The sequence below is a fragment of the Rana temporaria genome, chromosome 13, assembly GCF_905171775.1.
Source record: "Rana temporaria chromosome 13, aRanTem1.1, whole genome shotgun sequence".
Classification (NCBI taxonomy): domain Eukaryota; kingdom Metazoa; phylum Chordata; class Amphibia; order Anura; family Ranidae; genus Rana; species Rana temporaria.
The window spans coordinates 37,555,362-37,580,506 of NC_053501.1; the positions used below are offsets into that span (position 1 = coordinate 37,555,362).

The following is a 25,145-nucleotide window of genomic DNA, read 5'->3' on the forward strand; positions in this document are numbered from 1 at the left end:
TTAATTTTTATCACAGCTTCGTTTTCAGTGCTGGCCAAAACATAGCAGATTACCCCTGAAGAAGCTTTTTTTTTAGCAAAACATGTCGGGATCATGCGATTGTACTTGGCTTGACTGTAACCTGCTAATCGTCACCACCATTTGTTCCTTTTCCTCTGTAATATGCCAGTTAATGTATACATTTATCCAGGATCAGTTTTTAACCAATCTATATCTAAATAAAATATATATTTTTATATTCTTGGATCAAAACGATTTCTTTCTCATCATTACATAATTATATAATTATTTATTGCACCGAAAAAAATCACCATTTTCAAATATCTTTGTATGGGATGTGGTGCCTAACTTTTTGGGTGTTTCGCCTCCGATTGGACCAAACCACTACGATAGCAGATAAAGGGTGTCAACTCCTCTAGTGGGAGAGCAATCTGTGCCGAAATCTTGAACTGAATCCTGAACGCAACTGAACACGTGTGAGATTCAGAAGCCTTCCCATAGAACTCAATGAGCCTGAAAATTTCACTTAAACTGCACCGCACTGCAGTGCTCAGAAAACACACATGACTTTTTAGATTTGCATTGTGGATGCACCACATATATGTGAACAGCAGTGTTGCCAACCTTCCGTGTTTTTACGGGCAGCCTGTAAACAATTTACACCTTTCTCCTGGCCGTAAAAGGAGAAAAGTGCCAGTGAAAAATGTCCGGGACGGCTCAGAATCCGGAGCTGCCTGAGTCCATCTGAGCATTCAGCCGGCGTATGGCAGAGGCTGTGCGTGATTCGCAAGGTGAACGTGATGCCGTCATGGGTATTTCCTGCCTGAGTTGAGCGTCCGGAGCCTTGTCTGTGCGTGGGACTCCAGTTGAACATTGGTGACAAAATCTGATGGGTTATTATAACCCGCCCATTACTATATCAACAATAACATAAGAAATATGTTTTTTTACCTCAAGATCTACCTTATATCACATTACTAATTGCAAATTGTACTTGTTTGTAGCTTAAATACTGAAATTTGCACTTAAAGAGGAAGTAAACACTGCCTCTATTTTCTTTTTTTGACCTGCAAAGTAAAGGCATAATGTGCTAGTATACATCGCATACTAGCACTTAAAGGGAAATGTACCTGCAAACTAAGCCCTCGTTGTTCCCGCTGGAGGCCACATTTTTCTTCGTCCGTCTTCCTTCTGGGTCCGCGGACTTTGATTGTGTGACTGGCTGGAGCCGCATGACGTCACAACTGCACGAATGCGCACGGCAACTGCCAGTCATGGCGCAGGGCTCTGAAGAAACGGCAATGTATACCTGCTTCAGTCCAGCAATTAAAGTGGTATATAACTCATTTAAAAAAATTCTGACAGGCTTGATTTTTTATGACATCAGGGCCCTTCCTCTGTTGTGGCCCATTGTGACCAGACATACTGTCAGCGCAACGCTCTGCGTACAATGTGCATGCGTGAGATCGGGAGCTGCTTGCTGGGTAGCCAGCAGCACCATATCCCAGAAGAGACCCTGAGTGCACTTCACATGCCCACAATGAAGATGGAAGTGCTCAGGAAGAGGAAATCTAAGGTAACTCCATTCTAAAAAAACATGTACACAAAAGGGGATTTATTTGGAGACATGAGTTCATGTAAATTATGCAGGGAAAAAAATGTGGTCGGAACTCCGCTTTAAATCAGTTTTTGGGGGAGTTAGCCAATGATCTCCCATTAATGCTGTGCACATTTAGTATTGCTGTAAAGGCAAATTTTCTGTTAAGACTGTTAGAAGAAGGAGCAGAAAGTGAGCGGAAAATAGCATCCTTCATGCAATTGTTAGACTGTGACATTCCAGATTCAGCCCATGTACAGAGATACAGTGTTGACTTTGTATTGCCTCCCTGAATGCATCCCATTCTTCTATCTGTTTAGTAAGTCCACAGCTTATCCAAATATAAAAGGTCCATTTTCAATCTCTCTAAATATTTTAGCTGTAATGTAGGGATCTGACATTTGCGTCTACATTTTTTTTTTTAAGCCAATGGCAGAAGAAGAAGTGTTTTGTTGTTTGAGACCAAAATCTGCAGTTTAACACTTATGACTGGCAAACGCACAAGACAGCCCACAATGAAATAATTAATGATTGGAAGAGGGACCATTCAGGAAAACAAATTCAATTGATTTTGTTATGTCTAAAGGCATGAGAAGTATTGGGATTGCAGCATTTTAACTATAGTGCGTCTTGGTTGTCAGTTGAATCTTTGATTCTAGTCTTTATGATGGTAATTAAAAAAAATGTAAGCACTTTCATCAGATGATTGAATCACTTACTGAGTATGCAGCTTCTTAATCTTCTATCGCTTGCCTTTGTTCCATTTTTCGTTGGTGCCATGCCTGGTGCCCCAGGTTTCCTGTTTCAGGGTGGCTCCTTTCTCCTGCAGAGTCACCTATGGAGTCACCCTTGTATGCAGGAACTAGAATTGTGTATCCTTACCTGTGTGCATCAAAAGGAACACACAGCCTAGTATGCAGTGGCGGCTGGTGCTCAAAATTTTTGGGGGGCGCAAACAAAAAAAAAACATAAATTGCAGCCTCACTGTGCCATTAAACGTCGCCACTGTGCCATCAAAAGTGCCACTGTGCCATCAAAATTGCCACTGTGCCCAGCAATTGCCACCAGATTGCTTCCCTGTCCCCCAGCACTTACCTTTCTCGGGTCAGCCACGCTCCCTCGATGTCTTCTCCCAAGTCCCGGCCTTGATGTCGCTTCAGCAAATCAGGTTACCGGTAACCAGACCCAGTGAACCTGATTGGCTGAGACGAGTGTCAGTGTTAACCAGGGAACGCACACCCTGGCTCTGATAGGCACTTCCAAACACCAACAAATTGCTGTTATTCAGATGGCTGGCACTCACCAGGGGGCCGGCCATCTGAATAGTGGGCGGCAGCGGCGACAATACATAGAGATTCAAGCATTGCATGAATCTCTATGTATTGTACACCTGATGGCGCAGGGGAGAGAGGGGGCGGCGTTCCTGTGCCCACTATAGACGCACCGCCGCTTCTAAGATGACAAGGCACTGCCTTGCCCCCCCCCCCCTTTCCTTCTCAAAACTAACAGACTGGCTTGAGACTGCACTGTACACTGTTAACATTTTGCTGTGAAGATAGGAAGTTCTGTGAAGCAGTAGGGCGCGGCGCACGCAACACAGGGCTCTATACAGAGGGAAACGATCTCTGTTTCTTCTCCCTGCAAAGAGGTCTTTAGTAAAAATCAGCACACACTACATACATTACACATTGTTAGATACACATTAAACCCACTCATTACCTGGGATGTTAACTCCTTCCCAGCCATTTTTTTAGTACAGTGACCGTATATAGTATTATCACTGATCACGGTATTAGTGTCACTGGTGATGTCAGTGGCAGTTAGTCAGTTCCCACTCAGTGTAAGTTAGTGTCAGATTGTCCGCAGCACTACTAATGCAGTTTCATTATAAGTCGTTGATCGCTGCCATTAGTAGAATGAAAAAATAATCATTTCCAGTATATACAGTATATATATATATATATATATATACACACACACACCATAGTTTGTAAATGCTATAACGTTCATGCAAACCAATCAATATACGTTTTGTCAGGGCCCAGACTTGAACATGGGACCTCTGCTGTGTCCGACAATGACTCTTCTCATTGAGCTACCTGAGATGCTGGACAGCACCCTGTCTGATTCATTAAACAACCCTGCCTTGTGCCTTAACTTCTGCTGAACCTTGTACTCTTTGCTCCTTCCATAAACTTCCTGATTCAAGCCATGTCTTTGTACTTCCTGTTTGCCAGATTATTGTGTTCTCAACCAGTATCTCGCTCTCCTCTTCCCTGCTGCTGTCTATATTTTGATACCACTCATTATCAACCCTTGTTCCTTGACTACGCTTCTGCCTGATACAAACCTGCAATTAATCGTTATTGACCTTTTGCTTGTTTACTGACTACACTCCTGTTTGATCCTTACCTGCTTATCTGCTACTGGACCCTGGCCTGCTCACCTCCAGGTGGGGCGATCCTGAGGACCGCGATCTGGTACCAACATGCAGCAAAATCCATCTCCACCATCAGGAGTTTTGGTGAACACTGGTTAGTACTTAGACTCCGCACTTCAGGTGAGCCCTCGACATCCACCAGGGTGACTGCCTGTGTGTACCTATCCTGCTGGTCGGTGGTAGTTGCGCAATTGCTATAGCAACTGGTCTTCAAGCCTGATCCCCGATCGTGACTTATTGGGAGTTTTTTTTACCAAGGACATGTAGCAAAATACACATGGCCTGAAGTGGTAGGTGCTTTAATGTGAGTTAAAGTCGTAGCAAGTGTAAATGAGCCTCTATGGTAAGTACAAATACTGTATCCCATTTTATGTGATATGAAGTTTATCATGCCGCATACACACGACCATTTTTAATGTCATGGAAAAAACAACGTTTTTCTCGACGTGATTCTTGTCAAGCCTGCCTTGCATACACACGACACGATCGTGAAAAAAAAAATGTTTGAGCAAAGCGCGGTGACGTACAACGGCACTATAAAAGGGGAACTTCCATTCAGATGGCGCCACCCTTTGGGCTGCTTTTGCTGATTTTGTGTTATTAAAAGTTTGGTGAGAGACGATTTGCGCTTTTCAGCCTTCGTGCTTTTCAGTCTGTTACAGCGTGACGAATGTACCATCTCCATTACAAATGCTAGTTTTACCAGAACGAGCGCTCCCATCTCATAACTTGCTTCTGAGCATGCAAGTTTTTTTTCCCCATCGTTAAAGCCTACACACGACGAGAAAAATTAGAGCATGTTCTAAATTTTTAATGCCCATTTTTCACGTCGAGAAAAATGCTCTGGAGCCTACACACGATCGTTTTTAATGATCAATTTCAAAAATAAAATTTTTGGGCTCTTTCACACTGAGCGCCGTGTGTCAGGTTTTTTTTGCAGACCTGTACGGGCGCTCCGTGCTCCTCTATGGCGCCGCGGATGTCAGCGGTGACATGCCCGCTGGCATCCGACCCGCCAAAGTGTGACGAAGGAAAAACCTACTTTTTCTTCTGTCTGGCGGATCGGATCGGGTGAACACGGATATACGGTCCGTGTTCATCCGATCCCACCATAGGGGAGAGCAGAGAAAAGACAGGGCGGTCCCTGCACAGTGTGCGGGGACCGCCGTGTCATCCGCCGGCTCAGTGGGGATCAACGGAGCTATCCCTGCTGAGCAAGCGGAGGTGCACGGGGCGGATCATTATGCCTCGTTTCCACTGAGCGAATCGGTTCGGGTCGCTTAGAATGGAACGGGTTAGAATGGTCCGGTCTATTCTGCAGAGCATTTCCACTGCAAATCGGACCATCCGGGACCATGCAAGGTTTAGAAAAAAAGCCTAGCACATCCACCAATCAGTGAGATGTATTTGTAGGTCCGCCCTAATGGAACCGGTCCATTCTCTATGGCCCCACATCTGAAGCAGGACCCAGAATGGTCCGGTACGGTTCACTTTTATGGCACGCTTTCATAATGGAAACACCCAAAAAAGCGTACCGTACCGATCCGCTCAGTGGAAACGAGGCATTAGTGATCAGCCCAGTGTGAAAGAGGCCTTTCTCATCATGAAAAACGGTCGCCTGTACGCGGCATAAGAAGCTGCCTCTTTGTTTTTGCAGCCTATAGGCATATGACTATTGTCCCTAATGATGAATCTGACCTTGCCCTTAGGGTAGCACTGATCCTGGCACAATAATGCAGCATCACTCTGTATGGGAAAAACATCAGCCTGTTTATGGTCTCCCCTACAAAGACCACTGATCCTTGGTTGCGAAATAAACTGGTGGAAAAAATCACACCTGTGGTAGGGACATCTTCTTGTCAAGACTTTTACCTCTTATAGACTGGGAATAGCAAATAGAGGTTAGGGGATATGATCTTCCTCTATTTAAGCTGCTTAATTAGCGCTGCCCCTATTTCTTCCTTTCCCACTGTTATTAGCAAAGGTTAAGAGGTCACAGGAGCCTGTGATCTACATAACAGATTGCACCTAGTCATTCAGCCCCTGCTGTTCTCTAGGGGTGGTCTTTATCTCATTAACGAAAAGGTAGACACAACAGCAAACACAGGGAGGGGTCTCCACAGATCACCATGAATACCATCTTCCAAATGAGCATCTGCTTCCCCATTGTCACCAAGGTGCTGTACATGCATGTGAATTGGAGCAATTCATTTCAATGCACTGTTAACTGCAGTATTCGGGGGGTGAAGAGTTCTTCTTTAAATAAGTGGACCCATCTCTCGTGCATATACTTCATTTTTGTGGCATCATTATTAATATCATCCAAATGTCAACTCCTAATAGGAATATACAGCGCGAAAAAAGGACAAGCTGTTTACTCAGGTCTGTTTGTTACATAATCTGCAGATGTGATTTTTTTTTTTTAACTCAGCATGTTTTAATTATAGGTCTTCCAGAAATGCATTGTTAGATCCTCCGCCTGACACAGATAAGGCCGTCGGTTAATGATAGTAATGAATTTGTGTCTTAAAAAAAGCGCTTGCCCGATAGGATCAGCTATAGCATCGCATGCAGGGATAGTTGTGACTTACCTGACGCAGTCGTGTTTAACCTGTTTATATCTAAAGGGAAAAAAAAATTGTTTAGAATAAAGAGACCCTGTCACCAAGTTAAAAAAAAAAAGAATCCTGGCCAAGACACTAATGCCGCGTACACACGTTTTTCGGGTTGCAAAAAAATGTGGGCCAGATCCACGTACCCTGGCGCATCTTTCCGTCCAGCGTAGCGTATCTCTGATACACTACGCCACCGTAACTTACAGCGTATTTCCTGTATCCTGAAAGAATTTGCGCCGTAAGTTTCGGCGGCGTAGTGAAATTTTGTCGGCGTAAGGGCGCGCAATTCAAATGGATGAGATGGGGGCTTGTTTTATGTTAATACGTCTTGACCCGACGTAAATGACATTTTTTTTTAACGCCGCATGCGCCGTCCGTGGGGTTATCCCAGTGCGCATGCTCCAAATTAATCCGCATCAAGCCAATGCATTTCGACGTGAACGTAATTCTACGCAAAGCCCTATTCGCGAACGACTTACGCAAACGACGTAAAGTTTTCAAAACGTCCATACTTAACATCGAGTACGCTTCATATAGCAGGGGTAACTTTACGCCGAAAAAAGCCTTATGGAAACGACGTTAAAAAATGCGCCGGCCGGACGTTTGTGGATTCGCGTATCTAGCTAATTTGCATACTCGGCGTGGAAATCGACGGAAGCGCCACCTAGCGGCCAGCGTAAATATGCACCTTAGATCCGACGGCGTACTAAGACGTACGCCAGTCGGATCTAGCCCACATTCAGTCGTATCTTGTTTTGTGGATACAAAACAAAGATACGCCGGAGCAACCTAGCAGTTACGTAGCATAACAATAGATACGCCAGCGTAACTGCTTTGTGGATCTGGCCCTATGTTTTTAAGGGTCTAAAAAAAACAACGTTTTTTTCAACCCGATCATTAAAACGTCCTTTCCCACACACGATCGTGAAAAAAATAAAAATGCTCTAGCAAAGCGCGGTGACGTACAACACGTACGTCGGCACTATAAAGGGGAAGTTCCATGCGGATGGCGAAACCCTTTGGGCTGCTTTTGCTGATGCCGTGTTAGTAAAAGACGATTTGCGCTTTTCATTCTGTTACAGCGTGATGAATGTGCTTACTCCATTACGAACGCTAGTTTTACCAGAACGAGCGCTCCCATCTCATAACTTGCTTCTGAGCATGCGCGGGTTTTTCACGTCGTTAAAGCCCACACACGACCATTTTTTACAACGTAAAAAAAAACGACAACGTTAAAAACGACGTGAAAAATTAGAGCATGTTCGAAATTTTTAATGCCCATTTTTTACATCGTGAAAAATGCTCTGGAGCCCACACACGGTCGTTTTTAATGACATTAAAAAAAACGAATTTTTTTACAACCCGAATAACGGTCGTGTGTACGTGGCATAATGCCCAAACACACCATCGGTTTTCCCGTCAGAAAAAAAAAAAAGGGTTTTTTTTCCCCCGACGGAATTCCTCTCAAGCCTGCCTTGCATACACACGGTCACACTGCCAAGAACGCGGTGACGTACAACACTACTACGAGCCGAGAAAATTAAAGTGTAAGTAAACCCACCTATCATTTTCAGCCAAGGAAGCTGCCATCTTGGCCTATGTTTAATCTTCAACTGCCATGGTGCTGCACATGTGATCAGTTATGACACCAGCCATTGGATGGTGTGACAGTTTGGTTGAGAGCACAACCAATGTGACAGTTAGCAATCCCGGCATGCCGGAAATGTAACTGTTTTTTGAAACTGTTAAACCGATGGGTTTACTTTCGCTTTAAGGCCCCTTTCACATTGGGACGTTTTTCATGCGGTTACAGCGCTAAAAATAGCGCTGCTATACCGCATGAAAAATCATGCCCTGTACTCTTCAATGTGAAAGCCTGAAGGCTTTCACACTGAAGCGGTGCGCTAGCAGGAACGCTCCAAAAGTCCTGCTAGCATCATCTTTACCGCAGTATAAGAGCGGTGTGTTCACCGCTCCTATACCGTGCCTTCCCATTGAAATCAATGGGAAAGCGCGGTAATACCGCTGTAATACCGCGGTAATAACGCCGCAACGCGGGCGGTATTAACCCTTTTTCGGCCGCTAGCGGGGGTTAAAACCTCACCGCTAGCGCCCGAATATCGCGGTAAACACGATGGTATAGCCGTGCTACAAATAGCGCGGCTATACCGTCACCGCGGCTGACGCTTCAGTGTGAAGCCAGCCTTAGTCCTATGCTTCCGAGCATGCGCCAAACTTGATTCTGAGCATGCACATTTTTTTTGTGTGTGTTGAAATTGCATACAGACGAACGGTTTTCCCGCTAGGATTATTTAAGTTCATACTCATGTGCTTAAAAATGCAGTATGCAATTTTAATGCATGCATTTTAATGTTGTTTGTTGGTGTTTTTTTCTGGTTTTCTAACTGCTGGGATGTACCTGTAAAACATGAATGTGTAACTCAAAAAATGCATGAAAAACATAGACGCAGTGAGTTTTAAAGGGGTGTTTTTAAAGGGGCTGTGGTTTTTCATTCTATGCATTAGGGTAAAAAACCTTCTGTGCTGCAGTCCCCCCCCCCAGAGCCCCCCCTTTTCTTACCTGAACCCGATTATTGTTCCAGCGACAAGAACGAGCCCAGCAGCTCATTGGACAGATTGATAGCAGCAGGAGCCATTGGTTCCCACTGCTGTCAATCAAATCCAGTGACACGGGGGCAGGACAGAGTCAATGGACACACACAACAGAAGGACTTGGGAGCGCACCCCAATGGGTCCCCCCAGGGAAAGCGGCTCTCTGTGGGGGGCACTCAATAAAGAGAGGGGGCCAGGAGGATCGGGGGCCCCTCTGTACAAAACCCTTGCACAGAGCAGGTAAGTATGACATGTTTGTAAATAATTCTTTATTTTAAATATCAATCACTTTAATGTGCTTTGGAAAACACTGTATGTGATTCGCACAGGAATCGCACCGCATTCCTTTTCACATCACATGCGATGTCTGTGCGGTGTGATTTCATCCATACATTTTAAGCCCTGTTTCCCAGTAATGCGATTCTGGGAACGCACAAGATTCGCTGCGTCTGCTTGCATCACACTCCAAAGCAATTGCACGGCATCTATACGATCTGCGTTATCTTAAGGACACCCCGAGACAGATTGCAAAATGCAGTGCAATTGCCAGAATCGCATTGCATGGGTGTTCTCCCTCATGTGATGCGATTCAGGTGCAGATGCGTTGCAGTTTCAGCCTAGGTTCACATTGGTGCGTGGGAAAACACCACATGTGATCCGCACAGGAATCGCACCGCGTTCCTGCGCACGTCACATGCGATGTCTGTGCGGTGCGATTTCAGCCATACTGTTTTTCAATGGCGCAGAATCCTGAATTGCACCCAATGCAATTCTGGAAATCACACTGCCTTTTCGCAATTGATTTTGGGGTGTCGCCAAGATAAGATTGGCACCTGCAGCAGATCGCATGGACACCGTATGATTGGAAAACGCAGCGAATCTTGTGTGCGTTTTCTGCGTCGCATTAATTTAAATCAATCAATAATGCAGCATGCAGGACTTTTTAAAACGCAGCTCAGTAAAGAAAACAGTTATATAGGATTTGAAGAGGGCGAATTTAATGCGCTTTTTTCTTGCGCTCTTGAATGGCGATTTTTATCGCAGTGTGAGCGGGGCCTCAATGAGCCGTAGAAGCCTGTTCCTCCCGGGGGGATAGATTTACACACAAAGCCTGGAATCACCCCACAACACACAGGTGCAAAGGGCAAAACATAAAAAAAGGTCCAGATAAAAATAGAAATGTCTCTTTAAGATCTTCCATCCCATTTTACTCTATGTTTACATAACAGTATGGACTGTACCACTCCGCACCGCTCCGGAGGGGGGACCTGTTCGGAGGTAGTCCGCCTTCCCGTCCCGTACAGCTGACACGATCTTCTCGGATGAACGGAGATCACCGAATAACGTGTCGGAGTTCCCAGGGCGAGTAGAAGAGCCGGTCTGGGCGGCGCTAAAGGAGGCGCCGTTCGCATAAGCTCCGCCCCCTCCCCCCGGGGCTAATCCGGTGTTCTGTTGCCACGGCACTTGGAGAGCAGCGGGGTTCCATTTGTTGTCTGGAGGGGGAGGAGGAAGGAGCTGGGTCTGGAGAGTCATTGGCGGCCTTCTGAAGGGGAGGGGGGTGGAAGCTGCATCTCCGGCCGCTCAGCGCGAGCTGCTGCCTGTATCTGAGGGGAGGCGCCGGGGGCGCGCACGGACGGAGAGCGGGACCCCGGGAAGGAGAGAGAGAGAAAGCGAGAGCGCGGAGGGAGAACTGCGCCACCGACTGGACCGGGGCTGAGGCCGGGAGGGCCGGCGGGTGGGGGAGGGGATGTCCTAGCGGCTGTGGAGGGGACCGGAGAAGGAGGACCGGGGGGGGACCAGCCAGCTCCATGTTTTCCCCGACCCAGGAGGAGCACGGAGCCCTCAACAAGGAAACCGTCAAGTATGGAGAGCTGGTGGTGCTGGGGTGAGTCATCCATCCCTCCCTTCCTCTCTGCGTGTGTGTGTGAGATCGGGTACCTACCGACCCCCTCCCCCAATCCTGTCACCTACCTCCCCCTCCCCCATATATACATCACCTCCCCCCATCTATATATACATCATCTACCCTCCCCCCCATCTATAGATGCATCACCTACCCTCCCCCATCTATAGATACATCACCTACCTATGCCAATCCCATATATACATCACCACCTACCTCCTCCTCCCTAATATATACATCACCTACTTCCACCTTGTATACATCACCTACCATCCAACCACCTACTGACCCCCCCTCCCCCTTCCCCCTATATACATTCAACCACCTACTGACCCCCCTATATACTTCCCTCTGACCCCCCCCCCTATATACATCCCACTGACCCCCCCTTATATACATCCCATCACCTACTGACCCCCCCCCTATATACTTCCCCCTGCCCCCCCCCCCCATAAACATCCCATCACCTACCGACCCCCCCTTATATACATCACCTACCGACCCCCCCCCCCTTATATACATCCCATCACCTACCCCCCCCCCCCCCCTTATACACATCCCATCACCTACCGACCCCCCTATATACATCCCATCACCTGCCGACCCCCCCTTATATACATCACCTACCGCCCCCCCCCCCCCCTATATACATCCCACTGACCCCCCCTATATACATCCCATCACCTACCGACCCCTCCCCTATATACATCCCACTGACCCCCCCTTATATACATCCCATCACCTACTGACCCCCCCCCCCCCCTATATACTTCCCACTGACCCCCCCCATAAACATCCCATTACCTACCGACCCCCCCCCCCCTTATATACATCCCATCACCTACCGACCCCCCCTATATACATCCCATCACCTACCGACCCCCCCCCCCCCCCTATATACATCACCTACCGACCCCCCTATACACATCCCATCACCTGCCGACCCCCCCTTATATACATCACCTACCGCCCCCCCCCCTTATATACATCCCATCACCTACCGACCCCCCCTATATACATCCCACTGACCCCCCTACATACATCCCATCACCTACTGACCCCCCCCTCTCTCCTATATACATCCCATCACCTACTGACCCCCCCTATATAATCCCAACCCCCCCCGCCCCATATATACGCCCCATCACCTGTATGATCAGATTGTAATGTGTGGGGGGTCAGCACAATCCACTTCTACCGGAAATGTGACAACCTACCTACCTCATTAATTTGTATCCAATCAGGACGGCCCCTGTGCTACTTAGATCTGCAAGAGGTTGTACAATCCGATTGTTGTTTAAAGATCGCCACACAGCTTATAATCGACTTTCCATCTAACAAAACTATGATGACCTACCTAATGTATCTGTATTCAGTCAGCTAGATCTATAGGAGATTGGGCAATCGGATTGTAATGTGTGATGTGCTCCTCCATACAATCCACGTTCCAGCCACCAGAAGTATGTACTGTCAGGAGGATCCATCAGGAAGGCCCTTCTTCCAGCACAGATCGTCTATACGGATTACCACACAAGATGCAGTCCGATTGTACAATCTCCATTGGATGTAGTAGAAGCAGCTGCCTGATTGGATACAGATCACATACAAGCTCCTGTTGGCAGATCTAAAGCTGATTGTAACGTGTGGGGAGCCCAATGCGGACTATACCATCCTCTGTATTCCCACCAAGAGCTATGTAGAGCGAGGACCAATCTGATTGGATGGATTAGGTGTTGGGAACATCGGTGGCCCTAAGATCTTCCAACACCCGTTTATTTCAGTGAGCTGCCAAACGCATGGAAATGCGCAAGAAGTACGGCAAGCGCAACTTTTATAAACGTTTCACACCGGACTGCATTGTACGGAGATACTGGGGGAGGGGGGGTTTATTTAATAACACTGGAGCAGCTCTGCTTGGTAGCCAATCGGCATCCAGGTTTTATTGTCAAAGCTTTATTGAACAAGCTGAAGTTACAAGCTGATCACCATACACAACTGCAGGTTTTGCTCTCTCCAGTTTTAGTAAATCCCCCCCCATGTGTGGTCTGGTGGCTGCAATGTGCATTTGTGTTTGGGATGCAATGAACGATTTATGGTACCCACACATGTCTAAAAAGGGCAGCGTGTTCTCATGTGATCCGGTAAACGCAGCTGGAAACGCACGTGTCCCATGCCGCTCCTGCTGTGAATGGGCCCTAAAGCGTATTGTACAATCAGATTGCAACGTGTGGGCAGCCCAATGGTGGCCATACACACTTAGATTTATTTTTTCCCTTTCTTTTACGTTGACTGTCTTCTGGTAGACGCACCAATACAAGCTTAAGACTGAGTACGGGTGCCGTCACTTCTTCTCACGTACTCACTGATGCCAATTACCGGTATCTATTTTTAGTGTCATGTGACATCTTTTTCACACTAACAAAAAGGCGTTATCGTTTCCTAAGAATTCGGAGGAACTGTAAGTCCGGGTTCACATATGTGCCGTCCGGTTTTGACAGCAGGATTTCGGCGCCCTCCAGTGCGGCTTTGTTCAGCGATTCAGGCGTATATTGGCAAAGTTTATGACATTAGAAATCGCACCAGATGCTTTTTAACCAGTTCTTGCCTGGCCTATAGAAGATTGATGTCCTCCCAGTCACACCACTTGTGCATGCTGATTAGTGGTGAGCCAATGACATTGCTGATCACATGGTAAAGAGCCAGCTCGTCACATGTAAACAAATGCTAATTATCAACATTTCCTTTCCTCAGCGCTGTCAGTGTCTGAGGAAGGGACAGCCAATAACTGTCTTTCCTGTGACGGGGGACATTTACACCAATATTTGATTATCAGTGTAGCCTCATCTGCTGCCATTAGTGCAGCCTCATCAGTGGTGAAGATAGTTACTTATTTGAAAATGGTTAAAACCGAAATGAAGAAAGTTTTTCTTTTTGGGCTTTTTTTCATTTGTTTAGCAAGAAATAAAACCCCCAGTGGTGGTACCACCAAAAGAAAACTGAAAAAAAAGATGTCATTTGGGTATATAGCAGTGGTCTCCAAACTGCGGCCCGAGGGCCAGATGCGGCCCTTTGCTTGCCTTTAATCGGCCCTTGGGGCACTATCCCTCCCACTGATACAAGACACTATTCTGCCCTCTGACACCGACATTGGAGCACCATTTCTCCCACTGACAACTAATAGAGCACTATTCCTCCCTATGATACCAGCAATGGGGCACTATTCCTCCCCCTAATACCAGCTGTTTACTAACAATGATGCCAGGTACATTTCCACTCCTGCTGGCCAATGTCCGGCCCTCCAAGAGCTCTGAAGGACAATAAACCGGCCCTTTGTTTAGAATGTTTGGAGACCCCTGGTATATAGCATTGCATGACCGCCCAATTGTCATTTTTTAAGTGTGACAGCGCTAAAAGCTGAAAATTATCCTGGGCGGGTAGGAAAGTGCCCAGGAGGCAAGTGGTTAAAAAGCTGTGACCGGCCTGCATATATGTGGACTAATTCTATAGAAAAGGCTGCAAGTTCACGTGTCATGCAAATTGGATGCAGTGCAAACGCATCCAATTTGCATATATGTAAACCAGGTCTTAAAGTGATTGTAAAGGTTCTCATATTTTTATTTTTATAAAAATAACAAACGTGTTTTACTTACCTGCTCTGCGCAAGGGTTTTGCACTGAGCGGCCCCGATCCGCCTCTTCTGGGGTGTCTCGTTGATGCTCCTGGCTCCTCCTATTCATCGGTTGCCCCCACGGAGAGCTGGTTTCCCTGAGGCCACCCGTGTGGGCATGCTTCTGACTCCCGCTGCTGCGTCCATTGACACAGACAGCAGGACTTGGCCCTGCCCCCCCTCTTGTCACTGGATTTGATTGACAGCAGTGGGAGCCAATGGAGATCCCAGTTGTGGTGTTGGTCTGTAAGGCCCCTTTCACACAGGGGGATTTTTTTTTTATTATTATTTATTTAGGAGAGTCATGTTTTGGCACAGGTATCCATCCAGCAGAGGTGGCGAGTCAGTCAGAGGGCCCATCCACACAATATACACTCTGGCAATGCCCAGTTCACATCTTGGCAATGCTGGAACATCACAGCTTTTGCTCTTTTTGTAGCCTATCTCATAGTGCGTTTCGGAGTGACACAATTTATTTAAATGGGCTGCCCTTCACTCCAACAATGTGCTAACGTAGCTCCTGAGCCCCTTTTTTGAAGCTGACTTTGTTTTTGTTTTTTTGACAGTGTGATCTTGTGTGTTTTTTTTTTTTTTTTTATTGCATTAAAAAAAAACCCAGTTGGGGTGCCTTTATAACAGAACTAAACCCTCCCATTGTTTTCAGTCATGGAAGCCACCATCTTTGCCTCTGTTTTGATCTGCGACTGCCATGATGCTGCACATGTGATCAGTTATCACACCAGCTATTTGATGGTTTGACAGTTGGTTTGTGGACACAACCAATGTGACAGTTACATTTCCAGCCACGTGTTCGGGGGTGTAGCCGTTTTCTGAAACGGTTACTTTGATGGGTTTATTTCCAGTTTAAGAATGACTGCCACCCTAATGTGCGTTTTGCTGTGATTTTTTTTTTTACTGCTTTTTGGAAACGTATGTATTTATATGAACTGAATAGATACACTGAAAAGTAGTAGGATGTGCAGTATTTTTACACAGCGCCTTGTGCAGAAAGATGAAGGAAATGTCATTTTGGGACATTTCAATACTTTACAAAAAAATTGTATTACGTTCTAACAACATATCGGACTACGCACATACACAGTAGATTGTACTGCTGGTGTGAATGGGCCCAAGTGACGTCGGACATGCCTGGGACAAACCTAGAGATAAAGAAGGATCGGACTTCATGGTCCTCACTGTCTTTTCTGCTGTCACTCTTCTGTGGCTCTAAAGCTTGCTGCTTTTTGGATTGCCAAGTTTCTGGCTGAACACTGGGGCTGATCTGATGAAGGAATGGAGGCTGTTCACCTAGAAATGTGAATGTTGAATAAGCTGAAGCTGCATCTACTTTCAATACCCAATCAGGTCAGAGAGAAATGAAAAAAGAAACAGGATTTGTGTGAGTATGTTGACTGATCGCTAACTTTGCTGGGTGACGTTCCTGCGTGAAATTACCCCCCCCGCCTTTTCTGGAGGATTAATAAAGTGTATATCTGGTGGTCCGTGGATTGTAAACATCTTGAAAGTCGAGGACAAACGCACAGATTTTCTTCATTTTCTATGGCTGTGGAAAGTTGAGAGCAAAGTTCGGAAATACCAGCAACGTGGAGCAAACGCAGACATCTCCTGATCTTATCTGATTTATTCACTTCCAGTTTGGAAGCTTTATAGACCTGACACCTTCAGTGTAATACAAGGAAAAGGGCGAATAAAGAAAGAGGTGGAATAGAAAATTCCCAGACTTATCAGAAGTAATGAATGGGATCCTCTAACAGCTTTTATAAATGGAACGGATTGTCGAAGTTGTGTGTCCATATACAGGTTTGCGGCATTGATGAGGATGCAGTCACTCCGGCCTCCTGTTTTGGTTATTTTAAATGCTGGAAAAATGATCTGAAGTTTTGTTATGAGATGACCTTCTCCTGGGTTCAGATTATCTGAACACAATTCTTTTTTCTGTAAAGCTCTGTTCACATGGGCCAATTAGCTGCATGCCCTGTGTAGGGCTGTTCTACTGACAAGGGTGCATCTCCGTGCTGCTGTCCCATTGTTGTCTATTGGGACACGTGACTGCATGGACACAGCCACTGCGCCGACATTTGGGTGCTGGTCCCTGAACGCACACAGGATGAGTGTAAATGCATGCAAAGCCGCATGTCCCAGTGGACAACAATGGGACATGGGCATCAGGAATGTATGCAAAACACATGTGTATCCCTGTGCCAGCAAAATGCAGCCTTTATGGGGCATGCATAGAATTGTGCCACGTAAATTGGAACTAAACATGGGTTAAACTGAACACAGGTGAACATACAGTTTGAATTGTATCAAGGCCTCATTTAGACATGCAGTTGGGGGGGCTGCAAAAATGCGTGGTTGCGCATGTCTAAATATACTATAGAGGGTCTGGTACCTGTGTAGGGGATGGGAAGCAGGGTGTGACTTTAAAGGGTCTCGTCACTGTGTGGGGGGTGGGAAGCAGTGTTTTGACTATAGAGGGTCCAGCGTCTGTGTAGGGGGGGGGGGATGGGAAGCAGTGTGACTATAGAGCAGGGATCCTTAAACTACGGCCCTCCAGGAGTTGTAGAACTACACATCCCATGAGGCATTGTAACACACTGACATTCACAGACATGACTAGGCATGATGGGAATTGTAGTTCCTGAACAACTGGAGGGCCGTTGTTTGAAGACCCATGCTATAGAGGGTCCAGTCCCTGTGTAAGGGGGGGATGGGAAGCATTGTGTGACTATTGAGGGCCCAGTCCCTGCACTCTGCACGCTCCCTCTGTTGCTATTGAAGGATGGATCCGTCTAACAATCGCTGGGTGTGGATATATTTAGCTTATCTGCCACTCTTCAGCTGGATATGACATTTCCCAGAATGCTTTGTATCCTAGAGGTGCCAGAAGATACTGAAAGTGTTCCTCCAGCAGTATGAGCAGCGAAGGTCTCTACATACAGAATGTGACTACTTGGATGTCAGTGGTTGGCTCAGTAAATGGCTTTGTTTTCTATTATGGGGCCCTATGCATGATGCACCCAATGTGTGTGATTCACTGGGGGGGGGGACTGCAAGCTGAAACGCACGTACCTATTACAGAAAATGTGGCCAGGCCTAAGCCTAGGTTCACAATACATTGCAGTGCAGGAAACCCTTGATCCATGCACGTTCCCTGCACCGCATTCAAATCGCACAGGAAAGCGGCGTGATTCCTGTGCGATTCAGAGTGGAACCATTAGTCTCTTGTGCCTGTATATTGTAGCACATCTTTTAATATCGAATCCACAATATTCATGTTGACAGTCCAGCGTGACCACAACTGAACGCTTGCCATTTGAAGTGTGCGCCTTCTCTGTGCAGCTGATGGCTTTGTTGGGGGAAATGTTCAGCTGGATAACGGTTTTCTTGTATTCGCAAACAGGAAGTTGGCTGTCCTTCAGAATATCCTTCCCTTCTACATCCCCCTTCATTGTAAATATCTCCTGTTTAGGTGATCCTGTTAGAATAAGTCTTAATACTGTTTGATGTAAGTATGTGAGGATCTGGTCATTAAATCCAGGCAGTAAATTCTGCAGTCATGTGTATTCCTCAGCACAGTGGGGTTGTAATTGCATAGACATCTGTTGGAATATCCGGATACAGGCCTGTGCCCGGCGACAGCTCCGTTTGCTGAGAAGTTGTGTACCAGTTTAGTAGATGTGACCTAGCACAGCGGATCATGATTTGGGCAGGCGTCCCACTGCTCCGATCGCCTAGGGTTGGGTTTTTTAACTCGCGCATATCTGGAAATGGTAATGTGTCTTGCCTCCAGTCCATTCAGGGTAGGTGGTGGCAAAGCACTTAATAACGGAGCTTATTTTTATGTTTATGAAGCAAAAATAATCTGTGATGTTAGTTTTCAGGGCTCGTCCTGTTGGCCAGGAAACTATGCAGAGAGGCCCTGTGTGCGTTACTGAGACTTCAACCCCTCCTCCGTATTGATTGGAAGCAAAGCTTTCCTTTGTATAATCTATAGACATCTGGCTTTTCCTTTTCTGTTTTGAAAATGCTGTACGTTTGCTGGGATCTTAGTGGTATGCTTTCTTTGATCTGAGAATACTAAACCTTTAAAATGTTCCTAAAGTCAATTTTTTATTCTTTTTTTTTTTTTTTTTTTTTAAACGACTCCCAAAGAAAAGTTGGGATGCTGTATAAAATCTCCCTAAAAACAGAATGCAATTATTTTCAAATCTCAAACTCATATTTTATCTACAATAGAAAACATATCAAATGTATAAACGCGAGAAAATGGACTGTAATGCTCGTTGGCAAGGCGCACGCATTCCACATTAATAATTATGCTACTGAAATTGGTGTGTGGTATAAATTGCCTCCAGCATTGTTCCCCTTTCTTCTTGCTGCCATTTTGCTGAAGCCCAAAGCTTCCGAACAGCACTAAATCATAAATTGGAACTAAAGCCATCGATTTAACATAAAAAAAAAAAAAAAAGGTGGAGGTGTTCCAGTCTGGGGTAATTGTTGTTTAAGTCATTCGCTACAAATAGTGTAGACTCGTAATAGATGGACACTCATCGCGGGCTCCCTGGACAGGTGTCGGCACCCCAGCTGATCTTCGGAGCGGCTGTCGAGTGCTGCCGCTGCCATCTCCACTAAGGGAAACCTTTCAACTTCAGACGGTTCCCTCCTGTGCATGCGCGCTGTGCTTTCTAATTGGGCCAATGGCAGAGGAAGGAGAGGGGCCCAACTTCCGAGGGACAACGCCGTCTCTGGAAGTGGGGCCTGTCAAACGGGTCCCCATTCCCCCTGAAAGGTGCCAAATTTGGTATCGGAGAGGGGAGGAAACAAATAAGTGTAAGTTCCACTTTTTGGTGGAACTCGGCTTTAACCACTTCAATACTGGGCACTTTCGCCCCTTCCTGCCCAGGACAATTTTTAGCTTTAGGTGCTGTCACACTTTGAATAACAAATGCGCGGTCATACAACACTACGCCCAGACCAATTAAATGTTTTATTTTTTTAACAATTTTTTTCCTACAAATAGAGCTTTCTTTTGGTGTTTAAAACTTTTTCTTCGTTTTCTGTTCTACAATTTTTTTTCTCCTTCACTGATGAGATGGCACTGATGGGCACTAGATAGGCAGCACTGATGAGCTGCTGACAGGCATTACTGATTGGCATCTGTAGGGCACTGACAGGGTTTACTGATGGGGCACCATTATGGGCACTGATTGCTAGCTGATTGGCACATATGATGGGGCTGTGCTGATAGATTATCAGGCTCTCCCTGTCAGCGAGAACTGAGGAAAGCGGTTTACCGTCACTTCCTGGTTCATGTGTTTGATCAGCTGTTGGTCACAGCGGATCACATGGTAAGTAGCCTCCGTCAGAGGCTCCTTACTATGATCAGAGATGCAGTGTGTCAGACTGACGCACAGCACCAGCGATCGTTGCGGGTGGTATGTTATCCTGCTGGGCGTCATATGATACAGAGTCAGGATAACGAAACCAATTCCTGGCTGTTAATCTGCTATAGGCCGGACGGGAAGTGGTTAAATTCCTGAAATGCCAGGATTGCTAACTCACATTTGCATGCTTCTTCAACCAAACTGTGACTCCATCGATGGAGTCATAATTGATCACATGTACAACACCATGGCAGTTGCAGGTCAAACAGAAGCAACTTCTTTGGCTGTAAAGGATGGGGTTTAATTTCACTTTAGGTCTCCTTGACACCATACATGCATGTAAACCGATGTCTCTGCATAGTTTTCATCTGTTTCACATGCATGTTTATGCGCAGCAGTTATGTGCCCTATTGACACCAATGTAAATGTCATGTCAGTTTTTTTTGTCCTGCGCAGAAAACTGCATACATGTTGCAGATTCCTGCATGGGGGAAAAAATGCGCACAACATGAACAGGGCACATAGACAACCATTGTTTTGTTTTTTTAAGCCCTTGCAGAAAAACTGACATCTCTGCACCATGGTGTCACCAAGGCCTTAAAGTGGAACGTTAGTCAGAAAAGTCCTGCTGGATCACTTCAGAGTGGCCTCTTTTTCAGCTCTAGCTATGCAAAACGATAACAATAAGCGCATATCCTGTCTAAAATCCACTAACACACTCGCCCTGTGTTCTGATGGGGATGGTCCCCCTGCCAGAACACTTCAGTCGGTGCTCTCAGCTATTGGCTGTGTGACTGATTGGGAGCGGGTTGGCATACCTTTTTTGGTCATGTGACAGAAGCCAGCTGAACGGCCATCTTCTGTCGGACCGGCTGCTATACACATGAGCCAAATGTCGTTGTCTGGTTTCTATTGAACCGCCCAACATTTGGCCTGGGTTTACTAGGCTTTAAAATATAATTACTGTAAACCCTCCTATCCTTTACATCATAGGATTCTGCTTCGGTTTGATCTGCAACTGCCATGGTGCTGCATATGTGATCCGTTATGACACCAGCCATTTGATGGCTTTGCGGTTTGGTTGTGACAAATGTGACAGTAAATCGATGGGTTTAGTTCCGCTTTTTATGATTTACTTCTGTTCAGGGGCTCTGTGCTTCAGCAAAATGGCAGCCTCCTGCAAGAAGAAACATGAGCAATGCTGGAGGCAATTACAGCACATCCTAATTTTTTTAGTATTAATGTGGAATGTATGTTAAATAACATTATTTTTTATCAAGTTATGGGTAAAGTTCTGCTGTCAGCGGATCGGCCTTTACAAACTTTGCAGTACCTAAAAATGGAGAGCAACTGAACATGTGCAGAACAGGATGAGACCGTGTTACTGGATTATAAACTGTATAGACACTTATTTTTAATGTTCTAGCTATACCTGCAAAAGGGGTGATCTAGCAGGACTTTTTCTGACTAAAATTCTAATTTAAAGCGGGGTTCCCATTACATTTTTCAAATGTTAAAAATATCTGCTTTCATCTCTTTCTATACGTCTCTATGGTGTCACTTACTATTTTAAAATGTCCCGCCAAGTTATTGTAAAGGAACACTTTATATCTTTGCCTCTTGAATGTTCTCATTGTGCTCGTGGGCATTGTGAAGCCCACAAGCAATTACTTCCGGGAATACTGGGGATGACTAGTTGAAAGGGCCGCGCGTCCCGCCCCATTCTCGTGCGTCTGCAATAGACCTGCAGCGCTGCACCGTCAAACACTTGGGTTGCCATCACAACGAGCGGCGGCGAAAGTGCACGCCGTTGTGATGACAACCCATAAACATCAACAAGCCGGGAGACACAAGGGAAGCGCACGGCATCCTGGGAGCTGAGGGAGCTGACGTCGGGATCCGAGGTGAATAGGAAGGCAGATTTTGTGGGACCGCATAGCAACAGGCATTTCGAGGTGAGTAAAACTTTTTTTTTTTTTTTTTTTTTTAGGTCCAAGCTACAATTTAAAGCAAAGTTATATTTTTGATGGAACCTCCACTTTAAGGGGGGAAAAAAGGTATCTTTAAAATGGATGGCAGCAACACATAAGTTGGGGGCAGGACCATGTTTACTATGGTGTAGCATCCCCTCTTCTGTAAATGTCTGGGAATGGAGGACAGTTGCTGGAGTTTTGGGAGAAGAATATTGTCCTGTTATTGCCTGATATGATTCTAACTGCTCAACAGTCCTGGGTCTTCTTTGTCGTATTTTTTGTTTCAAGATGCAACAAATATTTTCAATTTGTGAAATGTCTGGACTGCAAGCAGGCCAGTTAAGCACCTAGACTCTATCACTATGAAGCCATGCTGCTGTCATTAAAGCAGTAAGCGGTTCAGCATTGTCCTACTGAAATATGCAAGGCCTTCCCTCAAAGCCATTGTCTGCATTGGAGAATATGCTGCTCTAAATCCTGGATATATCTTTCAGCGTTGATGGTGACTTTCCAGATGTACACGCTGTTCATTCCTATGTACTAATGCACCCCCATACCATCAGAATAAGGCTTATAAACTGAGTGCTGATAGCAAGCCAGAAGGACCCTTTCCTCTTTAGTCATGGAGGACGTGAGCCTATGGTTGCCAAAAAGAATGTAATTTTAATTCATCTAACCACTGAACCTGTTTCCACTTTGCAACAGACCATTTTAAATGAGATTTTGCCCAGAGAAGACAGCGACATTTCTGGATCATGTTCACATAAAGCCGCTTCTCTGCATGATAGAGCTTACCGAGTTCTGGACTGTACGTATACTGCGGCAGGGCACAGCAAAGTACCTGTATGTTGTCTGTGTGACCTGATCAGCGGCCATGATCGCTCCGGGAAATGACGGAACAATGGTCTGCTGATGTAAACAAAGCAGACAGTCCTTCTGTTAGACAGGAACAGAGAGATCTGGGCTTCCTGCTACTCGGGAACACAGATCTGTTACTGCAGTGAGTCCATCCCCCACACAGTAAGCGCACTGAGGGAATGCAGTTAACCCCTTGAGCGCACCTGATGTTAACCCCTTCCCTGCCAGTGTCATTTATACAGTGTCGGTCCCTAAATCTATCCCATAGTTTGGTTTGTGCAAAAGTTATAGCGTCTACAATCTATATACGCAAATTGTGTGTGGCACGATGAACTGTGTTCAGACAGTGATATTTGGAACTATTCTTAAAGCGGGAGTTCACCCTAAAAAATTTTTTTAACTTCAGATTGAGGCTCATTTTGTCTAGGGGAATCGGCTAGTTTTTTTTTTTTAAATCGAAGCTGTACTTACCGTTTTAGAGAGCGATCTTCTCCGCCGCTTCCGGGTATGGTCTTCGTGACTGGGCGTTCCTATTTTGATTGACAGTCTTCCGACGGTCGCATCCATCGCGTCATGAGTAGCCGAACGTCGGTGCGGCTCTATACGACGCCTTCGCAACGACGTTCGGCTACTTTCGGAAAATCGTGACGCGATGGATGCGACCGTTGGAAGCCTGTCGGAAGACTGTCAATCAAATAGGAACGCCCAGTCCCGCAGCCCATACCCGGAAGCGGCGGAGAAGATCGCTCTCTAAAACGGTAAGTACGGCTTTGATTTTAAAAAAACTAGCCGATTCCCCTTCACAAAATGAGCATCAATCTAAGGTTAAAAATTAAAGCGGTAGTTCACCCTCCTTCACCTCATTATTCCATTACTTTCGGCATCGTAGCGCGAGCTACGGTATGCCGGTCTTAAATTTTTAATCCCCGTACTCACTGTGCTATTGTTGATTGAAGAATCCGACTCCCGCGGGGAATGGGCGTGCCTATGGAGAGGGAGGATGATTGACGGCCGGCTCTGGCACGTCACGCTCCCCGAAGACAGCCGGAGTAGGTCTCGGCTATTCACAGCGCCTGCGCACAGGCTATGCGCAGGCGCCGTGAATAGCCAAGCCTATTTCGGCTATTTCCAGAGAAGCGTGACGTGCCAGGGCCGGCCGTCAATCACCTTCTCTCACCATAGGAACGCCCATTCCCCGGATTCTTCAATCATCGATAGCACGGTGAGTACGGGGATTAAAAATTTAGGACCGGCATACCGTAGCTCGCGCTACGATGCCGAAAGTAATGGAATAATAAAAAAAAACTTTTTTTTTTTAACAGGGTGAACCCCCGCTTTAACATTTGTGGGTGAACCTCCACTTTAAGCCCATGCAGTGATGTCCATCACAGAATCATGCCCATTTTTAATGCATATACGTCTGAGGGCCTGGAGATCACAAGCGTTCAATATTGGATTTCAGCCTTGTCCCTTGTGCACAGAGATTTCGAGAATCTGGAGAAAGATTGATTGATATGATGATGATCTATTTAAAGTCTTTGCAATTTTGCATTAAGGAACATTATTCTGAAATTGTTTAACTATTTTAAAATGCAGCTTTTACCGATTGGTGAGCCTCTGGCCATCTTTACTTCTGAGATGAGCTAATGCCTCGTACACACGATTGGATTTTCCGCAGACAAAGCCTCAGACCCTTGTCTAAAGGGCGTTGGCCAGGAACTTGTCTTGCATACAAACGGCACACGATTGTCGGCCAACAAGCGCGAGCGTAGTTGCGTACTACGTGTTTTTTCAGCTCTTTAGCGCCACCCTTTGGGCACCTTCTGCTAATGTTGTTTTTGGTGAGCATTGATTTCGAGCATGTGTCCACATGATCGGAAAATCCGACCACAGACCGTTGTCCACGGAAAATTTTAAAGCCTTCCATCCAACATTTGTCCGCGGAAAACCCGAAAACAATTGTCCAATGGAGCGTACAAACGGTCGGATTTTCTACCAACATGCTGTCGATACACAATTCTCATCGGGAAAATCTGATTGTACTAGGCCAGGGGTCTTCAAACTACGGCCC

The 25,145-nt window shown here is 46.0% G+C and overlaps 1 protein-coding gene across 2 annotated transcripts in view; it reads left to right on the top strand.

Moving 5' to 3' along the window:
- Positions 1-11,043: 11,043 nt before the first annotated feature.
- LOC120921057 (E3 ubiquitin-protein ligase pellino homolog 2) overlaps positions 11,044-25,145 on the top strand; it is an 88,739-nt gene continuing 74,637 nt past the window's right edge. For both annotated transcript variants that reach the window (XM_040333676.1, XM_040333677.1), the window contains exon 1: positions 11,044-11,150. In XM_040333676.1, the coding sequence (XP_040189610.1) occupies positions 11,074-11,150 (77 nt within the window). In that variant the 5' untranslated portion in view covers positions 11,044-11,073. The remainder of the gene's footprint in view (positions 11,151-25,145) is intronic.